The sequence below is a fragment of the Lathyrus oleraceus genome, chromosome 1 (assembly GCF_024323335.1).
Source record: "Lathyrus oleraceus cultivar Zhongwan6 chromosome 1, CAAS_Psat_ZW6_1.0, whole genome shotgun sequence".
NCBI classification, from domain to species: domain Eukaryota; kingdom Viridiplantae; phylum Streptophyta; class Magnoliopsida; order Fabales; family Fabaceae; genus Lathyrus; species Lathyrus oleraceus.
The window spans coordinates 45,511,528-45,529,653 of NC_066579.1; the positions used below are offsets into that span (position 1 = coordinate 45,511,528).

Genomic DNA, 18,126 nt, shown 5'->3' on the forward strand with positions numbered 1-18,126 from the left:
CCCTTCAACTAAGAAAGAAATGGATCGCATGAATAAGATTCCATATGCATTTGCAATAGGATCTATCATGTATGCCATGTTATGTACTCGACCAAATGTCTCGTATGCTTTAAGTGCAACGAGTAGGTACCAATCTGATCCTGGTGATGCTCATTGGGTAGCTGTCAAGAATATCCTTAAGTATTTGAGAAGGACTAAGGACTCATTCTTAATATATGGAGGTCAGGAAGAGTTGGCTGTAATTGGATACACCGATGCTAGCTTCCAGACAGATAAGGATGACTTTAGATCGCAATCTGGTTATGTGTTTTGCTTAAACGGTGGCGCTGTGAGTTGGAAAAGTTCAAAGCAAGATACAGTTGCTGATTCTACAACCGAGGCCGAGTATATTGCTGCCTCAAGTGTAGCAAAGGAAGCTTTTTGGATCAAAAAGTTCATTAGTGAACTTGGAATAGTTCCTAGCATTGTGGATCTCATCGGTTTCTGTTGTGATAACAATGGTGCTATCGCACAAGCTAAGGAGCCTAGATCTCACCAACGATCCAAACACATACTTAGGCGCTATCACCTCATTCGAGAGATAATAGATAGAGGAGATGTGAAAATATGCAGAGTACCTACACTTGACAATATTGCTGACCCACTGACAAAGCCTCATGCACAGCAGAAGCATGATGACCATATTAGATCTATGGGCATTAGGGATATGCCTGATTGACTCTAGTGCTAGTGGGAGATTGTTGGTGTAAGCCCTAGAGGCCAATACTTTTGGTACTTGTATCGAATTATTTATTAATAATAAAAGGCTTTTTCTTTATTATGTTTGTTTAATAAAGTCCCTAGAATAGATAGTCCGTTTAATGTATCAAGTGTGACTTAATCGTGAGATCACATTAAACATAAGGACACTATTCTTAAAGTATCCGTAGTCGAGCTTTATTGTGAAGTGGGAAAACATTAAAGCATTAAGACTATTATGTATATAGACTGATGATCACATCTCATGGATCATGGATAAGGAGTTATCAAGTCTTAAACATAGGTATGAATAATAAGAGTAATATTTATACTGGATTGACCCGCTATGAGAATACTTTATAGAATATTATGCAAAGTGTCATAAGTTATTCTCATGGTGATAATGGTGTATACCACCCTTCCACCTGAAACCACTATGGACCCTAGATGTAGAGTCGAGTGCCTTATTGCTGATCAAACGTTGTCCGTAATTGGATGACCATAGAGATAGTTGATTGGTACTCCACGAAGCATGCTAAGGGACATGAGTGACCTAGATGGAATTTTCCCATCCTGCATAACAGGATAAATGTCTATGGGCCCAATATTGAACTGGACAAGGATGACACGGTCTATGCCTTGTGTTCAATATAGACATAAGGGAAAAAGGGTAATTGTGCACATAAGTATTATCACAAAAGGATTTGTCAGATCACATGATATTTTCGTGTCTTGGGTAGCAGTTATGTGTTGCTAGATACCGCTCACTGTTTATTATGTTAAATACGTGATTTAATATAATTGCCAATGCCGTAAAAACCTACAGGGTCACACACAAAGGACGAATTAATGAGAGATAGAGTAACTAAGGAACACCGTAAGGTACGATGCACTTAAGTGAATTGTAGAACATCGTAAGGTACGGTGTACTTAAGTAGAATACGAAATATGGTAAGGTACCACTCACTTAAGTGAATTTGGCATATTATAAGATATGGGCTACATACACTTAAGTGAGCTTTTTTTAGCTTGAAGCCCACACAAGTGGTTATATAAATAGAACCCTTGTGCAGAAGCATTAGCTGCAGTTGCAATTTCGTTTCTCTCTCTCTCTCTCTCTCTCTCTCTCTCTGTCTCTCTCTACGGTGTACTTAAGTAGAATACGAAATATGGTAAGGTACCACGCGCTTAAGTGAATTTGGCATATTATAAGATATGGGCTACATACACTTAAGTGGGCTTTTTTAGCTTGAAGCCCACACAAGTGGTTCTATAAATAGAACCCTTGTTCAGAAGCATTAGCTGCAGTTGCAATTTCATTTCTCTCTCTCTCTCTCTCTCTCTCTCTCTCTCTCACACACACACACACACACACACACACACACACACACACACACACACACACACACACTCAAAGCCTTCATTCGTAGCAGCTAGCACTGAGATTGAAGGAATCCATTCGTGTGGACTGAGTAGAGGCGTCGTCATCGTTCAACGTTCGTGATCGCTCCGTAGATCTGTATCAAAGGTTACAATCGCCACAAGAGGTAACGATTCTATCACTAATCATGCCCATTCGTAAGGATCATTAAAGGGGAAATTTTAAATCCCGCTGCATTTTGGATCGCCCTTCTCCTTCATGTAACATATAAGGATTGGCATGAGATGCTCCCATTTGCTTTGCACGGGTATCGTACATCCATTCACACTTCAACAGGGGCAACCCCTTTCTCTCTTGTTTATGGTATGGAAGCAGTACTCCCCGTAGAGGTTGAGATTCCTTCACTGCGTGTGCTCATGGAAGCCAAGTTGATTGAGGCTGAATGGTGTCATACCAGGTTTGATCAGTTGAATTTGATTGAAGAGAAAAGATTAACTGCCATGTGTCATGGTCAGTTATATCAGAAAAGGATGAAGAAAGATTTTGATAAAAAGGTCAGACCTCGTGTGTTCAGAGAAGGTGACCCTGTGCTTAAGAAGATTTTATCGTCCAAACCAGATTCTATGGGCAAATGGACTCCTAATTATGAAGGCCCATATGTTGTTAAGAGAGTCTTTTCAGGCGGCGCTTTGATTCTTACAACCATGGATGGTGAAGAGTCCACTCGTCCTGTGAACGCAGATGCAATTAAGAAATACTTCGCCTAAAAAGAAAAGAACAACCCACTAAGTTGAAAACCCGAAAGGGTGGCTTAGGCAAAAATGAGCGTCTCGATGGATTGAAAACCCAAAAGGCGATCCAGGCAAAAGTTAGAGACATAAAACATAAAGAATTTCCCAATAAGTTGAGTACCCCACCTTGGGGCAACTTATGAAAAAATTAGGGATTATGGCGAGTAACTGCACTCTGTTGATCTTCAGGTTTTGAAGAAACTTTGAGCACAAGGGTTGACATCAATTCATCATCCCCGATAGCGGTCAAAAGCACAACGTACGTCAAGAGTTGGTAGAAGGATTAATGGTCATTTGTATTCAATGTAACCATTTTCCATGGAAATTACCATTTTCAACTTTGTAAAAAATCTATGGAGTCTTGTCATTTACAGACTACCATTCTATTAAATAAAGTTGAGCTTTTATCCAATTGTTTTCACTTTTATTTTACTTCATCCAATAGTTTAAATTTTATTATGATCATTTTTGAAATTAAAATATTAATCAAAATCATTTTCTTAAATATATAAAAGCAAGAACTTTTCAAAGCAATTAAAAAGAAACATTGACATCATTTCGAAAGCAGCAAGTCTTAAGTGTGAAGCATTGAGGGTTCCCCAAAGCAGTTAACCCTTCGGGTATCCCTAGCCAAGTCTGTTGATCCAGTTCCCCTGCGGCATGTTTGATCCCCGACGGAACTCCCGTACCTTTTCCTAGTTGAGTTAGTGGATTTGGTACCCTGCGGAGTTGTGTTTTATCCCCGACAGAGTTTCGGTATCCCCTTGCAGAGTTTGTGTATTCTTCAACATGTTTAATTTTGGATCTTCAGCAGAATAAGATGATTTCCCCAGTAGATCGCATTGGTTTCTCCACCCGTCGCCGTCCGACTCGCTCCATGTTAGAGTTTCCTCCTGGTTTCTGAGCAGTTATTTGTGTTATCCTCTGTATGGTTGTCTCCCATGGGATATGATGTTGACCTAAAAATCCCCGCAGAGTCAATAACGTTTCCTTTCCTCAACGGATATCCTCCTTCCCCAGCTAGGGTTAGGCCTTTGGGATGTTGATCTCTCTGTTCTCCGACAGTTATCCCTTTTTTCTGGATTGGCCGAGGATTGTACTGATGATTCAAAATTTTACGACACCTTTGTATCCTTTGTGATCATTTTGTCAGCATAATCATCATATATACATATACATATACACTCATATAAGTTCATATTTGCATATTTGCATATTTGCTGAATCATTGTTTGAGATTCTTATGCTCTGTTATGGAGGTACTTTATCCCCATACAAGTTCGGTGTCTGTCCTCTCTCAATTATAGAAGGTCGGCCCCTTAAGCAAAAAGACTTTAACCTTTCTCCTTTCTCCACTGAGTTATTTCCTCGTGGATGATCATTGTTTCAGTTTTTCCTCCCCAGCCGATTATCTGGATGGAACTACTCCCCTTGAGATATATCCTCATTAGGTTGAGTCTTGATTGACTGTTTCTTTCTAGCTCTTGCCTAGATAGATGTTTTGAGTCTCCCAAGAGTTTATTGCCCAGTAACTGATAATATTCTTCTTAGTTTGCAATTTGTTACTTCTTGCCCAATACCCGACAAAAGTATCCCTGTTTTTCTCCTCAGTAGAGTCCGCAGTGGATCTATCCCCCAGGAAGTATATCCTTGATATGTTCATCCTAACCGGTGACAAATATCTTTCTCTCCCCTGCCTGAGTATATCCTTGATATGTTAATCCTAACCGATGCCGAATATTCTCATTTTTGGTATTCTACCCAGTAAAAAGGTAGTTGTAATCCCTATTTTTGTTCCCCAGAGAGTTAATCCTTGATATGTTCATCCTAATTGATGACAAATTTCTTTCTCTTTGCGGTCTTCTACCCAGTAACCGATAGTTGTAAATCCTGCTTTTGTCCCATTCGCAGAGTCTATCCTTGATATGTTCACCCTAACCGGTGATGGATTTTCTCTTTGATGGTATTCTATCTAGTACTGATAGATGTAATTCCTATTTTCTCTCCTTAACAGAATGTATCCTTGATATGTTCATCTTAACCGGTGACAAATTTTCTCTTTGACGATATTTTATCCAGCATTCGATATATGTAATTCCTACTTTTTGCTCAATTGGTTTATCTTTGATATGTTCATCTTAATCGATGACGGATATCCTCCTTGACAATTCCCAGGCAAGTCTATCCTTGATATGTTCATCCTAACAGATGGCGAATTTTCTTCCCTGTTGAGTTTATCCTTGATATGTTCATCCTAACCGATGATGGATACTCTCATCCTTGGTCTTCTGCCCAGTAACTGGTAGCTGTAAATCCTATTTTCTGCAGTTTTCCCCAACAAGGCTATTCTTACTAAGTAGCCGATAATGAATACTCTCTCCTGGTGGTTCTCAGTGAGTCATCCTTGATATGTTCATCCTAACCGATGACAGATGTCCTCTTTGTCAGATCTTTATTACCCCCTTGCCCAGTAACAGGTAATAGATAGTAGATTTCTGCTCCTCCTATGTTGAAGTTTATTTCTCCCCAGTTGAGTTGAGTGCGCATTTCCTTAGTGAAATCTCTTTTCCTGCATGATTCAAGTACGTCAGTTTTTCCTGATCTACTCGTTTCCCCTACAGATGTTTTGTTTCCCCGACTGAGTCTTTCCATTTTGTATGGAATTCCTCTAGTCCCCCAGCAGTTTTAAGTCGTAGCCTGACCTACGCATAACCTCCTTTATCCCCTCATAGTCTCTGTCTTCCCAATGAGTTTTCCATACGAAATACATTATACTCCTGCGAACTTTCAGTCTCTCTGATTTCTTCTTCTTTGTGGCAACATTTCCCCACAAAGAATTTGCTTCTACATTCATACCATATGCATCACGAGGTCTCTTAGAGACCAAAATTTGTTTTTACGTGTTGTTATTTCAACCCATTCTACTGAGTCGACATGAAGATTTTAACATTCGCCTCCTCAATTAGAATGTCCTTAAATAGGGGCAGCTGTAAGACCCCAATTTTGACCCTATGATCCTCATGCAATTTCATCATAAGCATTAGCATTGGGATCATACCTTGGCATCCTCCTTACCCCTCCTTCATTGGGTTTGTTTTGGGAGAGATAACCAAGCACTTTGTGATTGTATCATACTTGTATATTATCATTTTTTACTAACCAAAATACAAAAATATGTCTTTGCATTTTCCTAACTCTTTTGTAGGTAGGGCATGATCTCCAATGATCAATCAAATTCATATATAGGGTTTAAGACCCTCATGGCAAAGAGCACAACCATGGATTGACCCACAAATGGTTATAAGCATCATATATGAGTCCCAATGGTCTCTACTTGTCATATTGATCAAGTTTTCTTCAAGAGTGTGAAGGTGATTTGCCTTGGAAACCCTAGTTTGACTAGGTATCTTGAGTAACTTCTCCAACAAGCTATCTCACCAATTGATCAAATTTCTCAAGGGACACTTCAAAATTCATCATATTATGCATATATGATTTACCATAAGCCAAGAAAGTCAAAAGAATTGAAGGTTAGCAAGTTGGTTAATGGTGGTTGGCCAGATGAATTCATCTGATCAAAACTGGGTCTCCCTAGACCATATCTCCTACAATTTTCACCATATGAAAATTATTCCAAGAGTAAAGTTACTCTAAATAACATTCCAAACAACTTGCATGTTGAGACCTAGAGCTAGTTTTGCTTGGAAAATCATTTTCTATGTTGAAACATTATAGGTCATTTTGTCTAAACCCTAATTTGAAAGTCAACTTCCCAAGGCCATAACTTGCTCAACTTTTATGAGATGAAATATTTCCAAGTTGAACAATCAAATTCAAGATGTATACCTAAACTTTTATGTTTTGAGTGAGAGCTAATTCAACTTTTATGAGCATGTTATATGAGGATACATTATAGGTCATTTTTGACCTATACCATTGGACAAGTGATTTTTCCAAACTTCAAAAATGCATAACTCTACCATTATAAATCCAAATGACATGAAATTTTCGACCATTTTAAAGGTACTTGAAAGAGATACAACTTTGATGATGACACTTTTCTCATTTGAATCTCACATAAAAAGGTAAGCAAGGTGGAATATTGAGATATATGGCTTGACACTTAGAATTTTTTTTAACATATTGAAATTTCGAAACTTCCACCTTCAAATTCACCATGATCCAAGCTCCATATGAAAAAGTGTTCAACATAAAACTTGTTCCCCTTGATCTAAGCTTTCCAAAGAACCCAAGTTCATGCATTTTGGATGAAGTTTGCTAGGTCTACACATGGCTTTAACATAGCTGCATTATTGGAGAAAATCAAATGTCCAAAACTCCACATATTATTGCCTTGCCACTCAAGCATCATTTGAACTTCAGAACAGTTGGATATGGATCAAAATGGATTGCTTCATGGGTCTGTACATGCCCATGCAAGCTTGTGCATGAAATGACCAAATTTAGCAATTTTTCAAGTGTGCAATTATCAATCCCAAATGATATAAATACAAGGCCTCTGAGCTCAATTCAAATACACCTTGCGCGCCAGCTTTGCCCCCCAATTGAAACCCTCATATTTCAAAGGAAAACCTGAGAATTTTCAACTTGAAAATTGAGTTTGAATCTCACTGTTTGAAGATTCAAGAACTCCGGGATCCAAAGCTTTGTACCATTGCTAAACCTCTTCTGCAAGCTTCTCAAGTGTGATCAGATCAATGTTGAAGCAAGCAACATCAAGTTCTGCACAACATTGAAGGTAAATTTCAGAAAAGTTCATCTCTTCGATTCTCACTCAATTATCATCAATTCTCTTGGATCTTTGGTTGTCTGAAGTCCTACAAATCTAGGCAAGAAGATTGAGTTGCTTAGAGGTCAAATCGAAACACCTCAGTTGACACACCTCAAAATTCAACTCCTCATATCTTTTTATATATTTGGAGTTAGTTGAATTTGAGGTCAAATTCATGCTCTACGCCATTTTTTCTTTCAGATCATGTCCTCCTTTTTCATTTTCTTGGTGGTAATGAGTGAACCAGCCCAGTGGACCTCGCCTGAGAAGGTGACCAGAGGTCCAGCGCCGGTGGTCTGCTGGACAGGTTCTGAGCCATTGATCTCATTTGAAATGCTTTAATCTCACACGTTGGTTTTAATTACCATCCTTGCAACGCATTGACTTAGGTTTATTATGGAACGCACGTTTGTGTCCACTTGATCTGCCACCTCAATTAATGAGGGAGATCAAGTGGTCCACGTTTTTTCTGATTATTTGAATTTCATTTAATTTGTTTTATTTTTATTAATTCATATTGATTTTAATATTGATCCAAAAAATATGAGAGTTTCACAAAAAAAATTAAATAAATTCCTCTTTCATATTCTGAATTAAAATTATTTTTTGGATCATTATTAATATTTTTCATGATTTAATTGATTTTGTGATTATTTTTAATTGTTTAAAAATACTTTTAAGTCTTTAAAAATTCTGAAATTTTTTCACCAAGGTCCTTTGACCTTGTTTGACCTATGATAAATCTCATTGCCATTTATTTGGTGTTTTGATGAGGTTTTAGGAATTTGGCAAACCATATTTAATTTAAATGCCTTATTTTAGTATTTTTAATTTGAATAAATGCCAAATAATTGTGTTGACCTCTTGTGATGATTTGTGTAAGTTTGACTCATGTTATTGGGCCTTGGTCAAAGTTGATTTGACTTTGTTAAGTTAATATCATTGGATTTAGGGGATTGATGGAATGTACATTCCATCTCTCAAAATGAATGAATGATATTAATTTGGTAAAAGTCCTCCTTTGACCAATTTGAGTTTTGATCCATTCCCCTCCCTCTTCATCTATTTCCCATTCTTTATGCATTCATCTCATTTGGCCTATGATATCTCTAAGTCCTAAGGCTAGTTGATTGCAAAATCAACATAAGTATGGATGAGATTAGACCACCTCTTTTGCATATTCTTTTTATATGTGGTATGTTTCATGAGCATAGTCCATTATACTGTGTCTCTAACATGCATTAACACCAAAATTCTATTGCTCGACCTCAAATAGTTATAACTTCTACATAAGTCCAATTACGATTGCTTAACATATCGCTAAATTTTTGACACAAAACACATAACATTCTAGTTAGTGAGATTGTAAGTCTCCCCTCTTTCATGGTATTGTATGGAAACTTGACCTTGTTTCCTTCCTTTGGAAGATGTCTTGTCTCAAGGATCCATGCTTATGATAAGTGGGTTGAGTGTTCTCTAAAGAATGACTTAAAATGAAAAGCAAAAGCAAAACAATACTAACTTCTAACTCCTTAACAACTAACATTTAATTTCAAGCCATTTACTTTAATGCCATTTAATTTCAAGTCTATATTCATTTGCCATTATTCATACCATTCTAATTGTTTATGTTAATGTCATTTTCCCTTTGTCCATTTGGACCATATTGTGTGATATATATTGTTTGTGTATATTTTGTTTGTTTGTGTGGTCTTTGACCATTAATGTACATAATAAGAACAAAAACCCTAAAAAAACTTCTGTGGGGACTGTTGACTTGATCTTGGACAAATTGGACTTAAAATATAGGCAACCTCCCTATGCTAAAGGATTTGGACAATGCCAACATTTGTGTAACCAAGTGCTTGCAATTTAAAACTTAATCTGATACATCTTTGAAGATCCCTTTGAGTTCATCTGCAACATGATCATTGTGAAACTGTTATTTTAAACCTGTGACTTGTGGAATTCATCTGTTACATGGACAAATTTGAAGAAGATCATGGAGTGGCTAAAGCTTGGATGTGGCTATCTTTATTTGATGCCTTTCTATTCAAGTTAATATTGTGTGCATTGTTTCTTGCTTGATTATAATGTCCAAGGGAATTTGGGGTTTCTATATGACATTCTTGTCTATTGGATTGCAACCCATTGGTCAGATCTTTTCAACTCTTAACTTTTAAATTTATGCTTAAGATTAGTCTCTTCATCTCCTCCACATTTCTTTAATTTCAAAATATCTCTCTCCTTTTTAAAAATTCTTCTTTGCTTGAACTGATTTTGTTCTAAACTTTGACCACTTTGCAAACTAGAAACTTTGGCCTTATGCCATTTCATTTTCAAACTTCTTTTCTTAATCAAACTTGTAAATATACTTAACCATACTTGGCTTAAACTTTCAAAAAGCCAAAAAGAACTAACTCATTCAAACCATTTTTAGGCCTTGGTGCCTCTCAAACTAAATTTTTGTTAAAAGCTGTGCATCCACTTTGAAATTTGTATCACGGATTACGAGATTTTGATCCCTCATTTTTATGTTGGTACGTAGGCATAAGCTCGAAGGTCTTGTCAAACACAAAAATATAATTAATGAATTCTCTTCTCATCCTCTCACTCTATTTGTTTGTAAGCATCATTTTGTACAAAATACATATGCACACAAAAAGGACTCCCTAGGAGTACCTAAGACACTTTGGGTGCTAACACCTTCCCTCTGTGTAACCAACCCCCTTACCTGTAATCTCTGACATTTATTAGTTTTGATTTGAAAACTTCTTATTTTTGAGTTTTGTTCGTACTTTTTCCCTTTTCCCTTGGAAACAATAAAAGCGCGATGCCGACTCTTGTTATTTGATGTCTTACTTATCCATAACTTGATGATCATGAATTTATCGCTACAATTATATAATAAATTAATGAAAGCAACCGAAAAAAATCACATGAAAGAGAAATAAAAACAAGAAAGAAAATGAATAAATATGAAATACTAAAATGAAAGCAAATTTTAATAAATGTTATAATTTTTTAAATATTAAAATTTATATTCTTTCCATTCTCCACCAAATCTCTTGATTTGAGGAGGTAAAAAATGTGTTTTTGAGAAATTATACTCTTCTACTCTTTTCTTCTTCTCCTTAAATATAAATCAATCACATTTAATTAAAAACAGTCATGTTTAATTAAAAATATTTTCTCCTTCTCTCCGCTCCATCTACCGCCATCCAAAGACAGTATTTTCATTTCTTCACAACTACTAGTCAAACTGCCAAAGCTATCAGATTGCACCTTCTAAATTCTTAGTAACACAACGACAGACAAATGTGCACAGATAGAATGTTCAACAACTTTTGATGACAAACATTTAAGGTTGCTGTCTTGTGATCAGAAGTTCAAAAGTTCCTAAAAATAGTCTTTTCACTTAGCAATGTTAGTTGTGGTTTCAAACATAAAAACTGTTATATCCTTGCCCAAATTGCTGTTGCAAATTACTTAGAAGTAGTTTTGATAGTAGAAAATCTGAATTTTGAGTCTATGAAGCTCACTTAAAAGTTGAATCATCTAGTCATTTGGAAGCTTTAAGAGTGGCAAAAGAGCTTTCGGAGTAACTTGAAAACAGCTAGAAGATGGTGGATGGTGGTAGAACTAGAAGAAAGAGGAAGCAGTTAAGCAGAATCCATGCATTCTCCATTGGGAAAGCTTCATTCAAAGGTGAACATTCACTTATAGGAGGACCTGGTTTCTCAACAATAGTTTACTGCAATGAACCACAAAGTGGCAGTGACATTGTCAACTATGGTGACAATTATGTCAGAACTACTAAATATACAGCGTTCACTTTCATTCCCAAATCCTTATTTGAGCAATTTAGAAGAGTTGCCAATTTTTACTTCCTTGTTTGTGCAATCTTGTCTTTTTTTCCTGTCTCTCCTTACTCAGCTGTTAGCAATGTTGTTCCTCTTCTTGTTGTTGTTGCTGCTACAATTGGGAAAGAAGCTGTTGAGGATTGGAGAAGACTGAAGCAGGTAATCAAAATCAATGTTCTTCAATTTTCTGTCAACTTTGTGCAGAATTTTTTTTACAGAAAGATAACAGTAGAGTTGCATTGGTGTTGTGTTAGTACTGGTTATTCTTAGGTAGCTAATGTTATCTTATGATTAATTACATCAGGATATTGAAATGAATAACAGAAAGGTTAAAGTCCATAATGGAGAGGGTGTTTTCGACTATTCTAAATGGCGCGATTTGAAGGTTGGAGACATAGTGAAAGTAGAAAAAGATGAGTTTTTCCCCGCTGATCTCATCCTATTATCATCAAGCTATGAAGATGCTATTTGCTATGTTGAGACCATGAATCTTGATGGAGAAACAAATCTTAAACTCAAACAAGCACTGGAAGAAACTTCCAAGTTTCAAGAAGACTCTACATTCCGAAATTTCAAAGCTATTATCAAATGTGAGGATCCAAATGCATATCTTTACTCATTTATAGGCAATATAAAGCTTGAAGATCAACTATACCCGCTTGCGCCTCAGCAGTTACTGCTTAGGGACTCGAAGCTTAGGAACACGGATTTTATATACGGTGCGGTAATCTTTACCGGCCATGATACGAAGGTTATGCAGAACTCCATGGACCCTCCTTCGAAGAGAAGCAAAGTTGAGAAGCGAATGGATAAGATAATCTACTTTCTGTTCTTAGTTTTGTTTTTTATTTCTTTTATCGGTTCGATTTTCTTTGGCATTGCAACAAGTGAAGATCTTGAAAATGGAGTAATGAAGAGATGGTACTTACGACCGGATGATACTACAATCTACTACGATCCAAAGAAAGCGCCGGTTGCAGCAATGCTGCATTTCTTGACAGCACTAATGTTGTATAGTTACTTGATTCCAATTTCTTTGTATGTCTCCATTGAAATTGTGAAAGTACTTCAAAGCATGTTTGTCAACCACGATATACACATGTATTACGAGGAAACTAACCAGCCTGCACATGCTCGTACCTCGAATTTAAACGAGGAACTTGGCCAAGTTGATACTATTCTTTCGGATAAAACAGGAACTTTGACTTGCAATTCCATGGAATTTCTCAAGTGTTCGATTGCTGGGATTGCATATGGACAACGTATTACCGAAGTTGAGAGAGCTCTAGCAAGGAGAAAAGGATTACCATTAAGTCAAGAGTTGACAGAAGATGGAAATGTTGCTGAGATTTCTGAAGCAAAGCCATTCATTAAAGGTTTCAACTTCATGGATGAAAGGATTATGAATGGAAATTGGGTCGAGGAGCCTCACGCCAATGTAATCCAGAACTTCTTGCGGTTGTTGGCGGTATGCCATACTGCAATACCTGAAATTGATGAAGAAAATGGCAAAGTTTCATATGAAGCTGAGTCACCTGATGAGGCAGCTTTTGTAATTTCAGCTAAAGAACTTGGATTTGAGTTTTATGAAAGGACTCAAACAACTATTTTGCTGCGCGAATTCGATTCGATATCAGGCAGGATCATTAGAAGGTTTGGTTCATGTTCATATATGAATCTTGGCTTTTCTATATTTTAGCATTATATTATGATTAAAAGGTTGATATATGTAACTTTTGCAGGTCCTACAGACTTTTAAATATATTAGAGTTTAGTAGTTCAAGAAAACGAATGTCAGTTATTGTAAGAGACGAGGAAGAGAAACTTCTACTTCTTAGCAAAGGCGCTGACAGGTTTTTAATTTCGTTCATTATTTATTGTCCATGACCATCATAAATAGACTTCGTGATTATCATTTCCTATCGGCTTCCGTTGTTGAAAATATTGAACTGTTTCTATTTTGTGTTTATCAACATCAGTGTCATGTTTGAACGACTTGCGGAGAATGGAAGGGAGTTTGAGAAACAGACTAAGCAGCACATTAACGAATACGCAGATGCTGGTTTGAGGACCTTGATATTGGCCTATCGCGAACTTGATGAAGAAGAGTACATTATCTTTAATAAAGAATTGATGGAAGCCAAGAGCTTAGTAAGTGCAGATCGCGAGCAGATTGTGGAGGACGTATTAGAAAAGATTGAAAAGGATTTAATTCTTCTTGGTGCTACCGCAGTTGAAGACAAACTTCAAAACGGAGTATGTTACAACTAGTGATTTTCTTTCTCTCTAGAGGGAAACTAGTCCTGCTTTTAAGCTAGCTTTTTGAAGTTTGATCCATGTGCGTTTAAAACTTTGCAATCGCTTTTTGACATATAGGTTCCTGAATGTATTGACAAGCTAGCACAGGCAGGAATAAAGTTATGGGTTTTGACTGGTGATAAAATGGAGACAGCAATCAATGTCGGGTGAGTTCAAACTTATCAACAGTTTTTAAAATTCTTTGTCATAATTATATGAAGTCGTTGATTTGATAATTTCTGTGTCACCACAGGTTTGCTTGTAGGTTACTTCGGCAAGGAATGAAGCAAATTATCATTAGTTCAGACACTCCAGAAACCAAATCACTTGAGAAAATGGAAAACAAGTCTGATGCTGATGTGGTAAATCCTAAAATAATTTTATAGATATCAGAATGGAACACTTGACCTTTTGCATTTGTGATTGTGATGGAAGGTAATTGATTCTGCAGGCAATTAAGAAAAGTGTTCTTTGTCAATTAATGGAAGGAAATGAATTACTTGGTGCATCCATTGAAAACACCGAGGCATTAGCTCTGATAATTGATGGGAAGTCTCTGACATATGCACTGGAAGATGATGTAAAGGACCTGTTTCTCGCACTTGCAGTTGGTTGCGCGTCGGTTATATGCTGTCGTTCATCTCCGAAGCAAAAAGCACTTGTACGATTTCTGTGACTTTATACGCGTTCCCTTGTTTCTTCCTATAATGGTGATTTGAACATGTTTAGTCTTTCTATTACAATAATGCAGGTCACTAGATTAGTAAAGAATAAAACAGGTTGTACTACTCTTGCAATTGGTGATGGTGCAAATGATGTTGGAATGCTCCAAGAAGCAGATATTGGAATCGGTATGAGTGGCGTTGAAGGAATGCAGGCAGTTATGTCTAGTGATATTGCAATTGCTCAATTCCGGTATCTAGAGCGTTTACTTCTCGTGCATGGACATTGGTGTTACAGAAGAATCTCATTAATGGTAACAATCTTAGTGAACAAGCTTCTCCATTAGACAAATACTTTTGTGTCACAATTGAAGTTAAACATGTGATTCTTCTTCTATGTTACTCTCAATGCACATTCCGTTAAGTACTCTTTTCTATTCCGCAGATCTGTTACTTCTTTTACAAGAATATTGCATTTGGCTTTACTCTATTCTTGTATGAGATCTACGCCTCATTCTCCGGGCAAGTTGCATACAATGATTGGTTTCTGTCACTATATAATGTATTCTTCACTTCCCTTCCTGTAATTGCCTTGGGAGTATTTGACCAAGATGTCTCTGCTAGATTATGCCTTAAGGTATCTCTTTTAATATTTTCACTCGTTATAAACGACTCGATTATCTTAATCTCATGGCATCTTTCATTCTGTATTCATATTTCAGTTCCCATTATTATATCAAGAAGGTGTACAAAATGTCCTCTTTAGCTGGAAAAGGATTCTAGGATGGATATTGAATGGAGTAATGAGTGCAACCATAATATTTTTCTTCTGCATTAATGCAATGGAGAATCAAGCATTCCGAAAAGGAGGTGAAGTAGTTGGACTTGAAATTCTTGGTGCAACCATGTACACTTGTGTTGTTTGTGTGGTAAATTTTCAAATGGCATTATCCATAACTTACTTCACTTACATACAACATATATTCATTTGGGGTGGCATTCTTTTTTGGTATATTTTCCTTTTAACATATGGAACTATTAACCCCTCTTTATCAACCACTGCTTATAAAGTCCTAATTGAAGCTTGTGCACCTGCACCATCTTATTGGCTCATCACTCTCCTTGTTCTTGTTGCTTCACTACTTCCATATCTTGTATACGCCTCGATCCAAATGCGGTTCTTTCCTATGTTTCATCAAATGATAAAGTGGATGTGCAATGAAGGACATGCAACTGGTCCAGAATATGTTGATATTGTGCGACAGCGATCAATACGACATGCAACAGTCGGGCTAATGGCTCGTTTCAAAGCATCCAAGACTTCTCATGTATGAAAAATCATTTAAACACAATCTGTTTTGTTTTTATGTGAACATTTGAGTAATTATTTTGTAGGTAAAGAGTTATTTGAATTGTATCTAGTTGTTGAGATACTGTGACGGTGTATTCGTCGCTATATGATCTATCGATTAAATCATAAGCTAGAGATACATTGAAATTTCGAGTCGCCACCGCACTTTTATTTATCCAAAGGACTGGCTAAAAAGCGAACAAAAGCCTAAGAAGTTTTACACATAGAAAACTAATAAAAAGATCAGAGATTCCGGGTAAGGGGTAAATTACGCAATGGGAAGGTGTTAGGCACCCACTACGTCCTAGGTACTCCTAGGGAGCCCTTTTCACACTTGTTATGCTAAATTGTTATTTGTTATGACATAAAGATTGTCCAAACATGATTGGGATGATGAGAAAAGAATATACAAGTTTTTATTATTATTGGGTTCGAACGGATGAACCCGTTGCCTACGTACCTTCCATCAAAGGTAAGGATCAGAACGCCGTAGTTCGGCTAAAAGATTTCCAAAAGTTGGTGGATTCAGTTTTGAACACAAGCACTGAGGCTTTTCATTATCAATGGGAGAACACTCGACCAAAAACAACATCCACCATGCGAGGATAGCTTCGACGTACTAGAGGGGTTAGCCCTGTTTGAAGTACGGAAGTCTTACTGTCGACTCACTAAGGATAGGCAAGATTTACATCAACCACAATGATAATTGAAGCCTATGGCTAATGCATGAAAAGATTAATGGACAGAGCCAAAACAAGTGAATGAGTGAAGTTAATTGATTGTGATTATGAAAATGAAGTCAAAGTATGATTAGGATTGATTCAAAGAAGTATTATGAAATGGAGTTTTGAAAAAGTCAAGGACTCGGGGTCCAGGTTTTTAGTTAGAAAAACATGAAGATGTTTGCACAACACTTATGTCAATTTTGAAAGGTATAGTGTGAAAAGGTCTAGGACATAATGAATGATGAATGGATGAAGATGGGGTAGTAAAACTTCTTAGAAGGTTCACTTCTTGAAATCATATAGCAAATGATTCAAGTGTGTCCTTTGGAATAGCAATTAATAATAACAAACAAACAAAGCAAGCAAAAGCGGATATCGGATGCCAATCAATGGTCTTATACCAATCTCCTAAAACAAAATGGGATATCAGATGCCACTCAATGGACTTACACTAATCTCCACAGGCAAAGAAATAAAAAAGGCGGATACCGGATACCAATAGATGGATTTACACCAGTCTCCTAAAACAGAACAGGATATCAGATGCCACTCAATGGTCTTATACTAATCTCCTCAAAAGAAAACAAGAATGAGAAATGGAAGTCAACTGCCAATCTATCTGGACTTAGGTTAACTCCACAGTATGCTCACAGGAAATCCAATGCCACATCACCGGGACTTACAATGGATCCTCACATACAAGCACAAGAGCAATGACATGATCACAGGTATGCAAATGCCAACTTACAGGGACTTATAATTGCAACCTCTCATACAAACAGATGAACAAACTATGATCACAGGAAAACAGATGCCAACTTACAGGGACTTATAACTGTATCCTCACATACAAATCAAACAGATCAAATTATGATCACAGGATAACAGATGCCAACTTACAGGGACTTATAACTGTATCCTCACATACAAATCAAACAGATCAAATTATGATCACAGGATAACAGATGCCAACTTACAGGGACTTATAACTGTATCCTCACATACAAACAGATAAAACAGAAGATATGAGTGACCAATGAGGTCTTACACTCTATCCTTCCATATCACAGGAGCAAATGCCAAAGCAATGGACTTACAATTGTCCTCAATGGGCAAACAACAATGATAGCATCATAAAAGCAAATGAGATGATCATGCATTAATGGCAATTGATGATGATAGATGCATAACATATAAGCAAGCAAGTGCACATGAAGCAATCAATCAAACAATGAATATCAAACAGCACACTCTATAGCCAAACAATGGGGGCTCACACAAGAGGGTTTGACTTTTGAAAGTCCACTGTGATAGGTGAAGGTTGCTCTTAACCTGGCCATTGAGGGGCTCAGGTGAAGCAGATGAAAAGGAGATGAGGGGTGTGCCTCATTGCTTCTATCTCAAATCAGAGAGAGCATCAAAGAAAGTGTGGGAGTTCAGAAAGTAGGAACTCTCTCCACATTATTGACTCGATTAGATCTTGGGTATTTATCTCAATGCTTCAACCATGTAATGGGAGCAATGA

The 18,126-nt window shown here is 36.9% G+C and overlaps 1 protein-coding gene across 1 annotated transcript; it reads left to right on the forward strand.

The window, feature by feature from the left end:
* Positions 1-10,939: 10,939 nt before the first annotated feature.
* On the forward strand, positions 10,940-15,937 carry LOC127097989 (putative phospholipid-transporting ATPase 9). Its single transcript, XM_051036514.1, has 10 exons — positions 10,940-11,724; positions 11,870-13,218; positions 13,308-13,418; positions 13,545-13,821; positions 13,942-14,030; positions 14,117-14,225; positions 14,315-14,524; positions 14,615-14,839; positions 14,971-15,162; positions 15,248-15,937. Exons 1-10 carry the CDS (start codon positions 11,326-11,328, stop codon positions 15,857-15,859), a joined length of 3,573 nt encoding a protein of 1,190 aa, XP_050892471.1. The 5' UTR covers positions 10,940-11,325; the 3' UTR covers positions 15,860-15,937.
* The last annotated feature ends 2,189 nt before the right edge of the window (positions 15,938-18,126 follow it).